Source organism: Amphiprion ocellaris, chromosome 17 (genome assembly GCF_022539595.1).
Source record: "Amphiprion ocellaris isolate individual 3 ecotype Okinawa chromosome 17, ASM2253959v1, whole genome shotgun sequence".
Classification (NCBI taxonomy): domain Eukaryota; kingdom Metazoa; phylum Chordata; class Actinopteri; family Pomacentridae; genus Amphiprion; species Amphiprion ocellaris.
This window is the reverse complement of record NC_072782.1, coordinates 16,608,925-16,626,037: the sequence shown is the minus strand read 5'-3', so window position 1 is coordinate 16,626,037 and position 17,113 is coordinate 16,608,925. Positions and strand designations below refer to the sequence as shown.

At 40.4% G+C, this 17,113-nt stretch overlaps 1 protein-coding gene across 4 annotated transcripts in view; it reads left to right on the top strand.

The window, feature by feature from the left end:
• arhgef28a (Rho guanine nucleotide exchange factor (GEF) 28a) overlaps positions 1-17,113 on the top strand; it is a 53,987-nt gene that overhangs the window by 17,846 nt on the left and 19,028 nt on the right. Inside the window, exons 6-20 of one of the 4 annotated variants that reach the window (XM_035946046.2) lie at positions 246-435; positions 861-927; positions 4,037-4,083; positions 4,279-4,351; positions 8,358-8,470; positions 8,569-8,834; positions 8,913-9,093; positions 9,187-9,298; positions 11,178-11,264; positions 13,128-13,170; positions 14,405-14,506; positions 15,752-15,875; positions 16,571-16,706; positions 16,787-16,842; positions 16,921-16,981. In XM_035946046.2, the coding sequence (XP_035801939.2) occupies positions 246-435; positions 861-927; positions 4,037-4,083; positions 4,279-4,351; positions 8,358-8,470; positions 8,569-8,834; positions 8,913-9,093; positions 9,187-9,298; positions 11,178-11,264; positions 13,128-13,170; positions 14,405-14,506; positions 15,752-15,875; positions 16,571-16,706; positions 16,787-16,842; positions 16,921-16,981 (1,658 nt within the window). The remainder of the gene's footprint in view (positions 1-245; positions 436-860; positions 928-4,036; positions 4,084-4,278; positions 4,352-8,357; positions 8,471-8,568; positions 8,835-8,912; positions 9,094-9,186; positions 9,299-11,177; positions 11,265-13,127; positions 13,171-14,404; positions 14,507-15,751; positions 15,876-16,570; positions 16,707-16,786; positions 16,843-16,920; positions 16,982-17,113) is intronic. The other 3 variants (XM_023265480.3, XM_035946047.2, XM_035946048.2) reach the window with 3 other exon arrangements.

Here is a 17,113-nt window from a genome sequence, read left to right as displayed (position 1 = left end):
ACGTTTGGTTTTTCCACCTGCAGCGATAAAGTTACACACATAGAGCTTGAGAGCATGCTAGTGCAAACAAAGCATACAAATACTGTAGCAACGATAGCACATGGTGACTAATAATGACTTTTGATAAGGCTGGTTCATAAGGGGGGCTGCCTTATGTTCTCTTAAATTCACTTGTTAAAACTATTTTAACTTTTCATCTGCTTATTTCAAGTGTGCTCACCTTTGTTCCTGTCTTTCTTCATCAGTCCTCCAGGTCCCGGAGTCGGTCCTGTTCCTGCTGCGTGCTGCGTTTGGTCCGACAGCTCCTCCATGCTACGATACTGTCCTGGAACAGACTCTCTGACCCTCACTGTGCACCAGGCTTCTGGTTGCTGCCCTCAAGACCTTGTCATAGCTTTGCGAGACAGACTGGGAGACCACAGCGTCATCAAACTGGTGAGATCAAACCACAGGGATTACCTTGATTCAAAACCAATAATGTGGTCAAATTGCAGCTGAATGTAGGAAAAAAATGTGTCTCTCTGCATGGTTTAGTGAGATCAGGCCTTTTGCATAGGTTTTGTTTAGGCTTGATAAGAATTGAGCAGGTAACAGTAAACACACTGCTGCAGCTAATGCAGGTAGTAAATCAGAGGGCGTGAAGGGATAACATGAAAATAAAACACAGGTCAGGTTGTGGTGATGTTAGCATGTGCAGAATAAACTATTTGGAATGTTTCATCACATTGTTTACACTGTATAGTTAGTTGGTGATTGTGGTAGTGTGAACAAAAAATTGTACAAGACCATAATCTTGTGTTTCTTTGTATAATTTTCTATGTGACTTACTTAACATAATCATTTGTGTGTTTTTGTTCAAGATCAGTGTGCTCAAAGCTGATACTGACGTAGACAAGAGGGAAAATGAAGGTCTCCTGAGTGATAAAGGTAAGGCAACCTATTCTTTTCTTTACCCGGTTCTTTATTTTTCTTTTGTACAAAAAAAATGTTAGCATACATTTACAAATGTGGATTATCAGAGTATTTACCCAAACTACTATATGCTGTCCATTTCAGATACTATGCTCTGTGTTTGTTGCTCCTTTGTCTGACAATAGAAGCAGAATTGAATTCAAACACTGGCCGATATTAGGTTGCACAGAAACTTAACAGACATCAGAACACAGGAACCCACCCAGTCCTTGTCTCAAATCGATCTCACAGTTTCCACCATCCCTGAATGTTCCTCAACTTTTTAATTTTCACAGAGCTCTGACCTGTGGGCATACAATCAAAATTAATGGTAACATTAGCTGCACAACATACTAACACAGTGCCATCAGTAATGACGTAACCAACTGGGTCTTCAGTTTCTCAGATGCTAGGTTTGCATGAACACTCTTGTGTTCACTTTTGCAGCCAACAGCAGCACATTTGGTGAGCTTTAACTGTGACTGAGACATTTTAAAACTAGCAGAAGCTTCTCTGGACTGTAAATTTACCTGGTGGACTGTCAGTCAGCTTCTCATTCTGGTTAGCTCAGCTGCAAACAGCAGACAGTGAGGGGACAGGATTACCCGAAGTTTGAGCTGGATGACTACTGGTTCCTGAGTTCCTGCTCGCCAACTGAACAAAATTCAGGTCGATTGATGGCCAGTGGCAGTAGTGAGTGTAGTAAGACCTAAAACACAATAAGAATGGATTCTCACCATTTTCAGTTCAATTCAATTTTATTTATATATCGGCAATTACAATTCAGATTGTCTCAGAATGCTTTATAGAACCTATATGCCTGAACCCCCAGAGCGACAGTGGCAAGAAAAGACTCCATTTTAACAGGAAAAAAGCTTGAGCAGAACCTGGCTCATACGGGGGGACCCATCTGCTGCTGGTCGGTTTGGTTATGAGACCTTTAAGAAATACATTGTGTTTCTAAACAATCTTCTAAAGCTAGGTGAAAACACACAGGAGGTAAACGGTGCAAGATTATCTCTCTAGCAATGACGGATATGAATGCTGTGACTTCTTGAGCCTTGCCTCAAGGGACAGGATTCTGGCATGACTTCAAATATGGCACACAAAGGCTTGGGAGAGATTATTTAAAAAAAAAAAAATTTGTATAGGCATCAAAAACAATTGTTTGGAATGTAGAGAGTTTGGGACGAGGCCAAAACACATGTGTATTGGTCTGCAGGTTGGTTTTTCCATCGAGGGCGATGGGGGCCTGCATTAGAATATACTAATATGTCTGCCAGTCATGTGTTGGTTGGATGGGCTTTCAAGATAATCTTTAACTGTATCAGGCCATGTTGAGCACATGAAGAGAAAGTATGAACTGGGAGTCCTGCATGAGTCTGCAAGTAATTCTTCTGCTAAGCCAGTTGAGGGATATTAGATACAGTATCGGTAAGGGGACTTTTTAAATTTATGTCTATCTAATTTGTAGTATTAGAACATTGAATTCATGTTCACAGTAGCCACTTATTTCCTTCAGACCTATTTGGAGACGTTTAAAAATGAGGTTAGTTAGAGAAAAAGTGCGATGCTTCATCAAAAATTTCAAATTTAAATTACTCATGAAGAGAAACAGACCTGACACGATACTCATTTACAATAGCTGTAAGTAAATATTTGTCATCAGTTGTAATCAATTGTCTGTTTTACCTGTGATACTACTACACAAGAGATGGTTGAGCACACCCCAGACACGAGGATCATCTGTGTTTGTCCCTTAAGTGCCACATGGTACCTGTCACATGGCTGCTCCAGCTGTGTAACACAAGCTGTGAAAAACAAAACCTCACTCGCACATGTACATTGACACACACTGACTCTAGAAAAAAAGACAGAGTAGCAAATAGTGCCGACAAAGTTTGTTGATTTGACAATGACAGGAATCAATTAATATTTTTTTTTCATTTGTGAAGGAGTATGTCAGTGCTGCTCTAGCTAGAATATATTTCTATTTTGGACAGTGTTCTGGCACAACTAACAATTTAAAACATTTCACCTTGTGCTCTGGGAAAATGTTTTTGCTGGACAACAATTTTCTGACACTTTAGAGACTAGATGATTATTTAATTTGTCAAAAAATAATAATCAGAGGATTTTGCAGTAATACAAATAATCATTAGTTTTCAGCCCTATTTTGGACAGTTTTCTCTGGCACAACCAACAATTTAAAACACTTCACTTTGTGCTCTGGGAAAATGTTTTTGTTGGACAACAATTTTCTGACACTTTAGAGACTAGATGATTATTTAATTTGTCAAAAAAATAATAAAGGATTTTGCGATAATGCAAATAATCATTAGTTTTCAGCCCTGGTAATGCCATCATACTGGTCCATGCATGCACAAACAGCTCATGTGTGTTGTCATTGTGTGGCGGTATGTGAGCGCAGAGACTTGACTGTGGAGCAGTGGAAAATGAACAACCACAGATTCACTTGAGCAAACACTGGTATGGTCAGACATCCATCACTTGCAACCTAAAGAGACTAGAAAAACAAACTTCAAACAGACACCATAAAAGGCGCACTCTGTCCTACATGTGTGTTTGTTCTTCCTTTGAGAGAAAACTTAAGGAGCAGATTTTTTTTTCCTTCAGTGACATGCTCAGACTGGCATGCAACCACACACAGAGCAAGATCTTTTTGGGATCTTCAGTCCTGCTGCTAATTTTTTAGTCTGTCTCTCTGTCTCAGTTAGCCTGTGGCCATCCTTATGGTAACCATAGAGATGGCAGATGGCAGTATCGACTCATAAAGGCAAGCAGGAAGTGTACCTCAGTATTGACCTTAACCATGTCGCAGCCGTCCATTAATCCACTCGATAATAACAACCTCCTGGCAGGCAGTGTGTGCTTTTTCACTGGACCTGCTGGTTTGGACGAGCACAGCGTCTCATTGGTTGCTTTTCCGTTCCTGGATAGCCGAGTCGCATCCAGAGAACCTGATGTGGTGCCATCCACATGACTCTCCTTTGGAGGAGGAGGAGGTGGAGAGTGGTAGCTTGTCGTGCATCAACTTTTGGTGAAGTATTTTTCTTTTGCACAGGCATCAGTAAGGAGCTCCATGTGGACGAGCACGTTCTGGTGGACAATGTAAGTATACATCCCAAGATGCATGTCATGTCTGCGCTACAAAGGGCGTTGCGTGTTGTAAATGTTTACAGATTTTTGCCTCTTGACTTCGTTCCTAGATTTTGCAAGCAATCGTGCGTGTTTCTGTGTTGTCAAGTAAACATTCTCAATTTTCCTAAGAGGCATGTCTGCATTGTGTGTCTGGTTTGTTTAAAGGTTTTTGAGGAACAACTTGTTCTGTCTTTGGATGACGACGATGATGAAGAAGAGCACCCATCGTTATTGTCTGGTAAATCTCTTCTCTTCTCTTCTCTTCTCTTCTCTTCTCTTCTCTTCTCTTCTCTTCTCTTCTCTTCTCTACTCTACTCTACTCTACTCTACTCTACTCTACTCTACTCTACTCTACTCTACTCTACTCTACTCTACTCTACTCTTCTCTTCTCTTCTCTTCTCTTCTCTTCTCTTCTCTTCTCTACTCTACTCTACTCTACTCTACTCTTCTCTTCTCTTCTCTTCTCTTCTCTTCTCTTCTCTACTCTACTCTACTCTACTCTACTCTACTCTACTCTACTCTACTCTACTCTACTCTACTCTTCTCTTCTCTTCTCTTCTCTTCTCTTCTCTTCTCTACTCTACTCTACTCTTCTCTTCTCTTCTCTTCTCTTCTCTTCTCTTCTCTTCTCTACTCTACTCTACTCTACTCTACTCTACTCTACTCTACTCTACTCTTCTCTACTCTACTCTACTCTACTCTACTCTACTCTACTCTACTCTACTCTACTCTACTCTACTCTACTCTACTCTACTCTACTCTACTCTTCTCTTCTCTTCTCTTCTCTTCTCTTCTCTACTCTACTCTTCTTTTCTCTTCCCTTCTCTTCTCTTCTCTTCTCTTCTCTGCATTCTGTCTCGGCAGACACAAACTCATCCTGACCAAAACACTCTATCCATTTTAATATGATGGCAATAATACTCTGGCATCTGGTTTAAATGATGAATGGGTGATCCATAAAAAACACAACATATTTGTGGCTGCACTGTACAGCAGGGTGTGGTAACAACACATAATAAGCTGGTTTAGAAGCTCTGACTGCGATCGTTCCTCTTGAGGCGCAGGCACAATGAATAAGTGGAAAGCTCTGTTTTGAATCACATCATTGGAAATCAATACAGTTGCTGCCTCACAGTCAGAGATGCTCTTTTGTCTGAGGTGCAGGAGCTGTTTTCTTTCACTAAATGGATGTATTATCCTGTGAGAATCTGTCGTTAGGCAGCGCCGGTTGGATCTTTACCCGCTTTGCCTCCACAGTGACTCAGTCAAGGAATCTGCCCTGTCACCGGGACAAAGACAGGAATGGGGTCAGGCTTGTCCCACTCAAACTCTGTCTGAGCTGGGAGATGCCCCCCTCCGGCTTGTCGCTCTGCCATCCCCTCCCCCTTGGTGGCTCTCCCTGGGCCAGACAGTGGATCTGTGTACTTGAAGCACATAGGTGGAATGTTAACAAGCTAAAATGTCCCGCGCTTACAAAAGCTGACATTTTAGATGAGACACTTGCATTAACCTTGAGTTCCTTTTTAAAACGCACCACACACACGCAAGATTACTGGACTGTATGAGCTTAGCAAGTGCAAACACTCGCTGGCTGGTTAAAAAAAAAAAAGCTTTGAGGAGGATGCTCAAATGTTTCAGGTGTTGTCACGGTTACTGTGAATGCTAATTTCCTGTGTGTTGTTGTGGAAGAATGAGGAGTTTGTTGTAAACTCTGGAGAGACTCCAGTGACACTAAATGGAGCTTGTAAACTTTGTATCCATAAAGTGAAGTGTGTGTATGATAATGTGTCTTTGTGAAGTAGTGGTGAGGGAAACCACATGGCCATTGATCCCAGTGTTTGCCACTGAAGCAGACTGCAGATTTTGTTCTGTATTGCTCAAGCTATCAAACTGGCTGCTGAGCTGAGCACATATTTGTTGTGATGACAGCGCCTCGAGGCCACTGTGGTGCAAAATTGTCATCCAGAGTTATTGTTTTTTCCAGATCTGCTGAAATGATCGTACTGCTTTCTCTGGTTCCATGGACATTACTCAGCTGAAGTCAGTTGTTGTTGGAGCTCTCTGGTGTGATGATAAGTCCACCAGCCGAGACTACTGCTTCAATCTGTCACCGTCCTTTAAATTAAATGCAGTGGGGATTTTTTTTTATATGTCTGTGTGTACAGTTTAATTTGAGCAAAGCAGGAAGGCAAAAACGTATAGAGAAAACAAGATAAAAGCCGTGAATGGACATAAGAAGTCAGCCGTGTATGTTTGAGCTCCGTGTTAATGTCTTCGCTGTGTGAGAGCAGCAGAGAGGAAATGCCTCTGTGATGCCCAGGATTTCCCTCACATTAGTGCAGCCAAGGCTGGTCCAGACATCAAAGTCTGGGTGGGAAGGGGAGGCAAGGGAGGCAATTTTCCACATTGTTATAGTAGAAATACCATCCACCACTCCTGTAGATATGCTGCAGTGGCACCAATAATTATGTCCATAAACTGTACACAGTTACTTTAGTCACGCACTGTACTGAAGTCCATTTCTGAGTTAGTCTGACTTTTTTTTGTACTTTGTGTTGCTTTGCTGCATTTCAGAGGGAACTTTTAATACATTTGATAGCTTTAGTTACTAGTTACTTTAAGGTGGGGTTCAACTGATTTTTGGCTTGGCGAATTATTGGACCTGATATTCATAATTATCTAATAAAATTCTAATTCTCAACAAAATGTATTTAAAAACACACTACCTTCGCTCTGATGGAGTCTCTAGCTGTTACGTCAGCGCTCACTATCTTAATAGTCCCATGCCACAAATCATTCAGCACTGAAGGATAGATATCAAAAAGTTCTCTTTTAATTAATCATCTGAACTCTAAGTAGTTTCTGGATGTTTCTTTGCTCCAGTCACATTATCTCCTACTGTGGACCCATTTTTCATTGCAATATAAAATCCTGCACCTCTATGGAAAGAGCACAACCATTGGTAGACATAGAGAGTTCAAACATGTCTTTTGTGCAGTATTCTGAAGTTACAATGCCATTAATCATAAAAAAGATTAAAAAAAAAAAAAAACCCAGAAGTTCATTTCTTTGATTATTTATACATCCACATACTTTTGATATTTTCCAACTTACATTTTAAATGTGAGTCCTGTGACTGTTGGCTGCAGCTGAGTCAGTAGTAACTTTACAACTGTGCCAAGAAAGGAATTTTTACAGATTCTTTCAAACCTTTTATAGACAATATGCTCTTCCAACCGGCCGGCTGGCTTTGTGTCTCAGGGGGTTTAAGATATATGCAATTCAAGGTTTTGTGTTGGAATTTGTGTTGCATATTTTTTATCCAAAATATTGGTAAGTCCACATGATTGCTAATAATCAATATCATTATCTATCCTGAAAAAATACTTTAAAGAATAGCTTAAAAAACAAAAACACTTAAAAATAACACCAAAGAAAAAATACAGAAAGTTGGAATCCCATAATCCCTCCCCCCCCTACTGATAATTGGACAGCTCCTAAAAGACACGCCAGATTCAACCACAACCACTGTCCAGTGCCACCGCAATGCCTCCGTGTGAGTCGTGTCTATAAAAAAGATGTACATAAACACTGAGCAGATGTAGCACATGAAAGAGAGCATGACTCCATGCAAGTCAATAATCCACTTTTTCCCAGAAAACAGACAGCCTGCTGGTAAGCATGATATGTGGAAGTTTCTACGAAAACAGTCCTTTAAAGGTCAAACAGGAGTAGGTATGCACTATCTCATCACATTTTCCTTTCTTCACTCTAAGCCTCGACATTTAAGCGATGAAAGATAGACGCATTATGGTAAAAAATTATCACAAATTACCAAAATAAAGAGAAGGCAGAAGAGGCGAAGTAAATATGTCCGGATTATGACATGTTTGGTAATCTATTTTCAGTTTCCTGGCACATCCCTGTGAAGTTATGTTTTTTATATGTGTATATTATGAAATCTGTTGTCTGGATAAGCTGCCTGATTATTCTCCTCTGAAAGCTACTCTCTTTACCAGACATTTAAGTATCTGGCTGATGTTGGGATGAATTATGGTAATCAAAAGTGGCTTCTGCTCCCTGCTCTGTGACTATAAATCATTCAGCAGCAGAAAAACAAGAATGTAAGAGTTGGTCTTAACTAGGAAAATGAAGTGGGATGGAGATGAGGAGAAGCAGCCTGTTTGAATTATTATAAACCAGAGTGAAGCTATTCTGAGATTGGACTGTGTGTTTATCACAGTAAATGGGCATCCAATGCAGGCCAGTGCAGTCCAGAGCCAGATCACCCAGCAGGCCACAGACCCTCTGCTCTCCATGAACAACAACAATCAGAGCATCACACAGCAGACGCAGGTCAGACATCTATCTTTTCAGTTAAACTAATCACATTTGCTGTGCTACTTCTTCAGTTTATTGATTCTCTCTTTATTTGTCTTGTCCTCTTATCTCAGGCGGAGGATGTTAAATACGGGGTCGGTGGCGTGACCAGCGGCAGTACAGGGACGGATGGTGGCTTATGGGACACTCTGGACTCAGAGGATCTTCTTCTAGCCACTGACACCCCTCCACCATATTCAGAAGACTTCTACTCTCCTTCTGGGACCTGCTCTCTCCCTCTCTCACCCGTTATCCAGGCCCTCACCAGGATCACCCGTCCCACCTTGTCCGAGGCGATCGATCAGAGAGACAGTCTGCCAATGGACACTTGCGACCTCAGGTACAACTGATCGAAGAGAGTTTTTCCTCAAATGTACCAGTGTGTCTGTGTGTAACTAACTAGTCATTTATTATCCAGTCCCAGTCTGGTGGCTCTGGAAGTGGACAGTGAAGAAGAAAGCACCGAGCCAAAGTCTCCTCTTTCCCCGATCTCATCAGACGTTGAGAAAAGCGAAGACAAAAAGGAAACCTTTCGTCCCTCTCCTGATCTCACTTGCACTCGCAGCCAGTCAGCCTCAGCATGTGAACCCACCTCAGACGTAAAATCTTCTTTTTCAAATATTTCCTCTCCCCCTTATATTACGGAAAGTGTTGTTTGAAGTCTTATCATTTATTATTTCTTTCTTTTGTAGGAGCTGGGTGACCAGGGAATTCGATTGCGCTCCTATTCCTACTCTTCCTCCAAAATCAGCTTGCGTCCTGCTCGTTTTGCTCGAGACAACCACACCTCAGACATCAGTCCTGGTTAGTAACTATCACACATAGTTAGAAATTCCATCTAACACATAACTAACAATGGTTCCAACTAACTTAACAAGTTTTGTCTGTCACTAATGGGGTCACATGACTGGTTGGAGCTGATTTTATGTTCTGGTAATTTTAATCTAATAGCCTAACACTAACAAAAAGTACAGTCAACTCCAAGTAAATGTTCCTTAAAGCTGTTTGACATAAAGAGAAACATGATTGGTCACTTTCTTTGCTGAAAATTAGCGGAATGCTAAGCATGAAGAGGGAGAAAGCTAGGCTACTGCTTTCCACGGGTGTTAAAACAGAATCCTCCAATCAACACATAAAGTTCACAAATTAATAGGTTATATGGGTGGGGAAAAAAAACATTGTGGTTCACTGTCACGGACACATTTATGGCTAGGAACAGGTATTCCTGGATTCCTGAAAGTACTGCGAGTTCTCCAAAACTAACCAAGCCATAGTCTGACACACAACTATGGTGAGCCATTTTAGCATTTATTAACTGAGTTTCACGATGCAGAAATAAAATTATAGAAATCAATAACATTTGACATTGAAGTTACACTGTGACTAGTTACAAATTTTATGCAAGATGTCTGACCAGTTAAAACTGCAGTTAAAGGAATCTGTATTTCAGTTTGGACTCGTCAAAATAAGAGCTGCAGATAATTTCAATGTCATTCTGATTAGTCCAAATGCATGATGTTGCTCATGCGACGCTTCTCATTGGAGATTGGCCCAGCAAAGTTCTAGAAAGTTGAAATTTACTAGAAGATCTTGAATTGAGACGAATTAAAGATATCCTTATTTAGAACTACGACTAATTACAATTCAACTCTAGATATCTGGAACTTTAATTATGACTTCTTGTAATTCAGCTGCAGATATCCACAATTCACATTGTCAGCATCTGCAGTAGAGAAACACATCTGGAAGAATGATGATATGAGTATCTAGCATGTTGTTTTTGACTGAGGAGAATTCAATTATCTCTGCAAATTAGTTTTATTAAAGTTAATTAAATTCATCTCATTTGCTAATCCACTTTAAACAGGGTCAGGCTAGCTGCTATCTGTCTTTATGCTAACCGGCTGCTCCCTCAATCCTCATATTAACTCTATGTCTGAACTAATAATCTGTGACACGTAGTTCTGTTTGTCTGGAAAATTAGCCAGATTTAAACCTAAAATCCAGATATTGCATCGAAATCACTTGATTCTATTCTCTTTTACAAGTTGTGTAAAAAGTTTGCTACAACATCAAACAAGATTCTGTAAAGAACAAATAATTCTTTGCTCCTTTATGCAGCTGTGAATCCATGACTGACTTAACTCTAGAGAAAATTTCAGCATCTTTGGCTTAACTGGGTTGAACTGCAGGCTGTGTGTATTCACTTCATTTTTGTTTTTCTTTTTTTATGGCATTATGATTGTATCATACTGCACAGAAGACACTTTTGAGTTTCCTCTACTTGTAGTCATAGCTGTGCTGTTTCCATAGAGGCGCAGGACTTTATATAGCAGGGGAAAATGAGCCAATGGTGAGTGAAAATGTGACAGGAACAATAAAAAAAAACACCCAGAAACTGTTACAGGGATAGACATGAGAGTGGTATCAATTGGGAAAGCAAGTGAGTGCATTTTGCAAAATATTAACTTTCCCTTTAGTCTTTTTCTTCAAATAAACTTGATCTAGTTTACCTTGATTAGTTATTTTTCATTTTTAAATTCAAAATAAGCCGACAGAACTGCATAATTTGGCAATTAAGCAGCCGTTCAACAGCTCTGAGTCTGGAGTTGACTGTGCGTGGTGAAGGTTTGCAGCCTGTGTGGTTGATGTGTGAGCAGCCCTCTGTCCACTGTCCCTGTAGATGCCGTCCTCCACAGTGTCAGCCACAGCCGATCTCTCCTTCAGGCCCTCTCTCTGTCTAAATCTCTGTCTCTGCTCCACCCTGGTAGTAAGTACTGGACTCTACAGCCGTCACACTGCTAAGGCCCAGCAGAGCCATCAGCCACCTCTGTGTCTCTGCTTATGTGTTTGTGTTTGCTGGAGGAAGTCAAGGTTGTTATTATAAACCGATTCAACTGTTCAAAAATCCATATTTCTCATCTCATCTTGTGTGTAACATGAAAATTGTTGCTCATAGTGATGGAGAGGCACTCAGCTGTAGTTCCCATCAGCACTTTGGAGCTTTAGAGCACGTTTCAGCTCACTGTTTTGGTTTTGTAGCCGCTGACTTTGATGTTGTGGTTCAGTCTCACCTCTTTCATCAGCCTAATTTCCACACACAGGCAGCTTGTTCTGCAGGAAAAGCTTTGATAAACAGGCTGTACGCTACCGGCTCAGCGCCACACAACAGGCACACAAAGTTTGCAGCTATCTGATGGACAGCATTTAGAAGATGACAGCAGACCTCAAATGAAATTTAATATTCAAATTACAGCACTCATTAAGTGCTAATGTTCTGCTGGATGTTTAAATAAGCAACTGTTATCTAGGAGGCTCATGATGTGGTTGCTAAAGTAGTCGCTTTTTACACTATGTTAGTGTTTCTAAGTTAATGGACTTTGAGAAAACTGAAAAATGATCCGGTTTTTATTTCTGTTTTTTGTTGTTGGTTTCATTATTGATGTTTAGAACCAAAGAAAAAAATGGAATTATACCAGATCAAAAAGCAAGCTGTGGTTCTACTTAATTGATTATTGATATATATAGTTTTTGTTATTGTTGTTATTACTGGGAAGGGTAAAATGGGCACATTTTCTTGAAAAAAAAGGGCTTGTTTTCCTGTTTTCCTCATTTCTGTATTTGACTGGAAAACAGATTCTACTTTAGTACCCAAATAAAAATGGAGCTTGTTTTTGGTTGGTATAATCGCATTTTTGTTTTCCCATTTTAAACCTGATACAATGCTGTCTTTTACCTAATTTTTTCCCCACTATGCATTAGCATTACAAACCAGTGGAGCAAAAAGGAAAGTGGCCTGTCTTTTTCCTTGGTGTGACCTCCATTTGTTAGTTTTTGTTATATTATAGTACCTAGACCTCTCAACCTATGTGAATTCAACTGAGCTACTACAACAGAAACTAGATCCTAAACTGAGAGAGCGATGCTTAATATCGCAGCTGCCAGTTTCTTTTCAGGTTTGTCTACATTTAGTCAACTTCATTGAAGAGCATCAACTGTATGCGGGAAAATAGAATGAAGTCATGGCATATACAAACCACTGAAAGCTAAATCTAGACATGAGTAGGAACTCGAAAGGAGAATTGAAACTCCTGAAGTGAGAACTGAATGAGAATCGCAAAGCAGTAACAGCCTTGACAAACCTTGTGTGTGGCTTTCACAATCATGACACAGGTTTATTGTAATCAGACTGGCCATGGGAGCACAAGAAAACTTCAGATTTGCAGTGATGAGACAAAAAAAAACTGCTTTTACAGCCTGGTGAGACGTACGAGGAGCCTCTGGTGGGTCAGCATTCTGTGTCCGTCTGTGCTTCCTGTGTATCGTCCTGTTGTGTTGAAGTAGCCGAGGATCATGTGTGTCACTTTGCATATCAATTGTGGTTGTATTCAGAAAGTAAATAGCTCCTCTGGCGTGTAAATGAAACCTGACAGGCTTTTTCCATATTCACTCTGAAACTGTCTCAATTTAAGAATGAAACTGCTAATTCTGTTCTCATTGAATGTGATTGTTTCTGCTGCCTGTCTTCATCTCAGAAGGGGCCATACTTTGATGTTTATGCATGTTTATGTGCTTTGACTGTTGTTTTCGAACCATTACTTTAACTACTTCTTTCTATCCTTCATGTTCACAGAGCAAAGAGCCTCCAGTATATCAGATCAGCCTCATGAGAAAAGGTATTTACATTTTATATTTGATTTACTCAACTCTCATTCCCATTAAATTTTATTCCAGATTCCAGATTTTTATATCATTTGAATTCTGGTATTTCCTCCTGCTAAATGATTCTGCCATTTGCTCTTAATTATAATCGCAGTACGTTTCGATGAATATGTGATTGCCAGTGCCAAAGGAAACATATGTGGGTAACCATGACGATCAGGTTGCTGGGTGACAGCGGCACTCTGTGAAGTTTGTCGTGTTTTTTGTGAGTCCTTGTGATGCAGAGCTGGTTTTATGTGTGTTACTGGTGTTTCCACCCTTTCAGTTTTTTCTGGGGACAACAGAGCTAGTGATGTACAGATGCCAGTATGACCCTGATCCTCTCCCAGTGTATTTGTTTTTTGTGTTGATCAGAGCCCTATGCCTGTCTTTCATCTGTGTTTTACTGTGTGATTTGTTCCACTGTGTAGCTTGGAAAATGGTGCATGTTTTAGATTTTTTAAAAAGTGTTTTTTTTTTTTTTTTTTTTTAAGTTTCATACAGGTTCTATCTGGCTCTTAGAGAAGTGGCGAGGATATTATTTTCACTTTCTGTTCCGTTCAGCCTTTTTCATCCCAGTTTCATGAGAAGTCCATCATCCATTATCTATACGCCGCTTAATCCTCATTAGGGTCGTGAGGGGCTAGAGTCTATCTCAGCTGACTTAGGGTGAAGGCAGGGTTCACCCTGGACAGATCACCATTCTATCGCAGTGCTACATATAGAGACAAACAATTACACTCAAATTCACACCTACGGACAATTCAGAATTACCAATTAACCTCAGCATATTTTTGGACTGTGGGAGGAAGCGAGAGAACCTGAAAAAAACTCATGCTGCACAGGGAGAACATGCAAACTCCATGCAGAAAGATCCCGGGGATCTTCTAGCTGCAACCACTACCGAGCCGCTGTGCAGCCCCAGGTTCATCTTTATTTTCCCTAATTGAACTGTCATATTTCAGTGGCTCCCCCTAGTGGAAGATACCAGACACACTCTGGGCTGAGAAGACTGTAGCACTAAGCATTTTTTCTTATTATATCCAATTGACTGAGCTGAGTGCTCGGTGTTTGTTTAGCTGTATGTCAAGTGAACCAGCAGATGTGCAACTTTACATTTAATTTTAGCACATCTCCTTGACCTTTGTGGCTTCTCATCAGCAGTAAAACAGTGTGCGTGTGTCCGTGTGTGTGAACTGTTCATTACAGGGAGATTAAGTTCCGTCAGAGAGCCCAGTCTGCTGATGACGAGGGCAGCATGGAGCTGGCAGAGTCACTCCAACATCTCACCCTGTCTGAGTTTCTCAAAGAGTATGTCAGGGAGGGACTGACCTCCGTCCAGTACAAACGAACTAACCCGAAACAAAACTTACAGCACATTTGCCTCCTGACAACAAACCACCTTAGCTCTAACAGCTGCGCAATAGACAAGTTGTTCTTGTCTTTTACCAATGTGCACCAAAAGTCTGCCTTTGTCTTTTTGCATGTCTTTTTTTAAATCTTCTAATAGTTCTACTAATTTGAATTTGCTTTCACAGCACATGAAGACAGTGAAGAAACACTGTTTTTTGCCACATTTTAGCAATGGTGGACACATTTGATGCACTTCTCCTGAGTGTTTACATTTCATTTAACTCCACTACATCTCATAGGGACATATTTTACTATTTACTCCACTGCTTTTGCCTCACTGCTTCAGATCACAGTTTTTCATACACTTCCTGACCCCCAAAAAACAGATGTGGTGATTTTGAATATTTGGGATAAAGTGAAGGATGAAGTCTTCCTGTATAGGTTGAAGAAATTCTCCTATTATTTAAGATAACTAAAGTAATAACATGCATTGTCACAGAACTGAAAATAGGGCTGTTTTTGAGCTTATGAAAAGCTCACAGGACAGTAACACCACCAACATATAATGATCTTACAGAATATGTAGATTAAACTACACAACAGTATATAAAGTAGTGAAAATTATCTCAATCTTAGACATCTGCAACAGTAAAATGTGACATAAACATTGTTGCAGCGATAATATTAACCTCAAAACACCACAAATTACATTAAAATAATAACAATGACCATTTTACTGCAATACTTTAAATACCTGGAGTAAAATTTGCTAATAATATATACTTAAGTCAAATTTTGATATTGTCTTGTATTTATATATAATATTTTTACTCCAGTAAAGGATCTGAATACATCTTCCACCGCTGCATTTTAGTGACTAACAGAGGATGTTTGTGACCAGATTTACACTTTACTTACTTTCCCTAGATTAAATCATATTTCTGGATGAACTGTTGCATTTTGCACTAACCACAATGTACGTCATGACTCGCTTATGTTTGTGTATTCTAAGCATCTACAGCTGTACATGTCACATGGACTCACATGCCTGTTACGCTTGTTGTTTTTGTTGTCTTGTTAACTCGGCAAGAAGAAAATTAGGACGCTGTGACTAATGCATGTCTGGAAACCAAGAATTAAGTTCATGAGCAGAACGTGAAACCAAGGTAGCAAATTGCACTGATCTCTTTAAAATTTCCGCAGGATTGAAGAGGAGGAGTTGGACAAATACAGCATCCCAACTAAGGCAGAGTCAGAAAAGTACAAAGTCATTCGTACCTTCAGTTTTCTCAAGAGCAGGATGTCCAGCACACGCAACAAAACCAAGGTAAACCCGAAGCACAAATGCTCCAGTCCTGTTACACCGATCAAAAACAAATTTAAAACTAAAATGTAAGGAATAGCTGACTTAACTAAAGCCAGCTTTCCAGCTTAAAAGTGCACGGACAAGTGTTTGCTTTCTAGGTGCTGGTGTGGTCTTACATGCAGACTACTGGATGGACTTATTATTATTTCCAAAGTATTTGTGGTATTGCATGTTAAAACATTTCTGCAAGGTTGAGATTCCCAGGTCTAGACTCAGGTATGAAGTACGTGACTCTCTCTTTCTGCCTTCTGAGAGACACAACCAGGAAACGTTTCTGGGAATAACTCAAGGTCGGAGTGACAGACCAAACATGGTGTCCAGCCTCTTTCCTTTTAATGATTAATCCCCTGTTGTTGAGTCAGCACAGAGACTGGAAGCCCTCCCCAACTTGTATCTGTTGTTTATGCTTTGCTCCATTTCCGTGTCAGTGGACTTTCTTACCGTTAGGAAAAAGGCGGGGATTCCTTCCAGGCTCATTTATCTACCTACGTGCACAAGAGTTTACTGTGCAAACAGAAGCTTTACAACAATCTTTATCCTGGCTTATAGAGACCTGTATTAAGTCCTGAGTTCCTAGCAGTAGATGCCAGTCACGTTTGGTCCCAGTGTATGTGGACTTTTTGTTAACGCCTATGTCTCTGGCATGGTTTTCAAAGGGGAAAGGGAAGGACAGAGAAGCAAAGGACAGGCAGCTGAATGGACACCGGTTTGCAACAGGCTCCTGTTTAGGCCCCACAGTGTGTGTGGTGTGTGACAAGCCGGCCTCTGGAAAGGACCTTCTGCATTGCTCCAGTAAGTAAAAGTTTCATTTGAAGAAGCTTACATTTACAGTTCTCGCAGTAAAACTTTTAAAATGTACCTTTCCTCCCCAGGTTGCACTGCCATTGTTCATAAGGGCTGTAAGGACTCTCTGCCCCCATGTTTGAAGGTGAGTCTTGTCCGCCTTTTTTCCCCTGTATCTCCTGTTTTCGTGCTCTAACCAGATACTCCCATTTGTATTACTTAGAAACTTCAGGATAAATATGCCATGACCGTGGTGAAGAACAGAACAGCATCCCTCCCACAAAGTGAGTTTACAAGACGCAGCTCAGCGGTCACCAAATGATTTTAATCATGTTGTACAGATTTTCTGTTTGTTTTCGCTTTGCTGTGGTTACACCGGGGATGCTTATTGTCACGTAGGTTAATTCTCTTTGTTG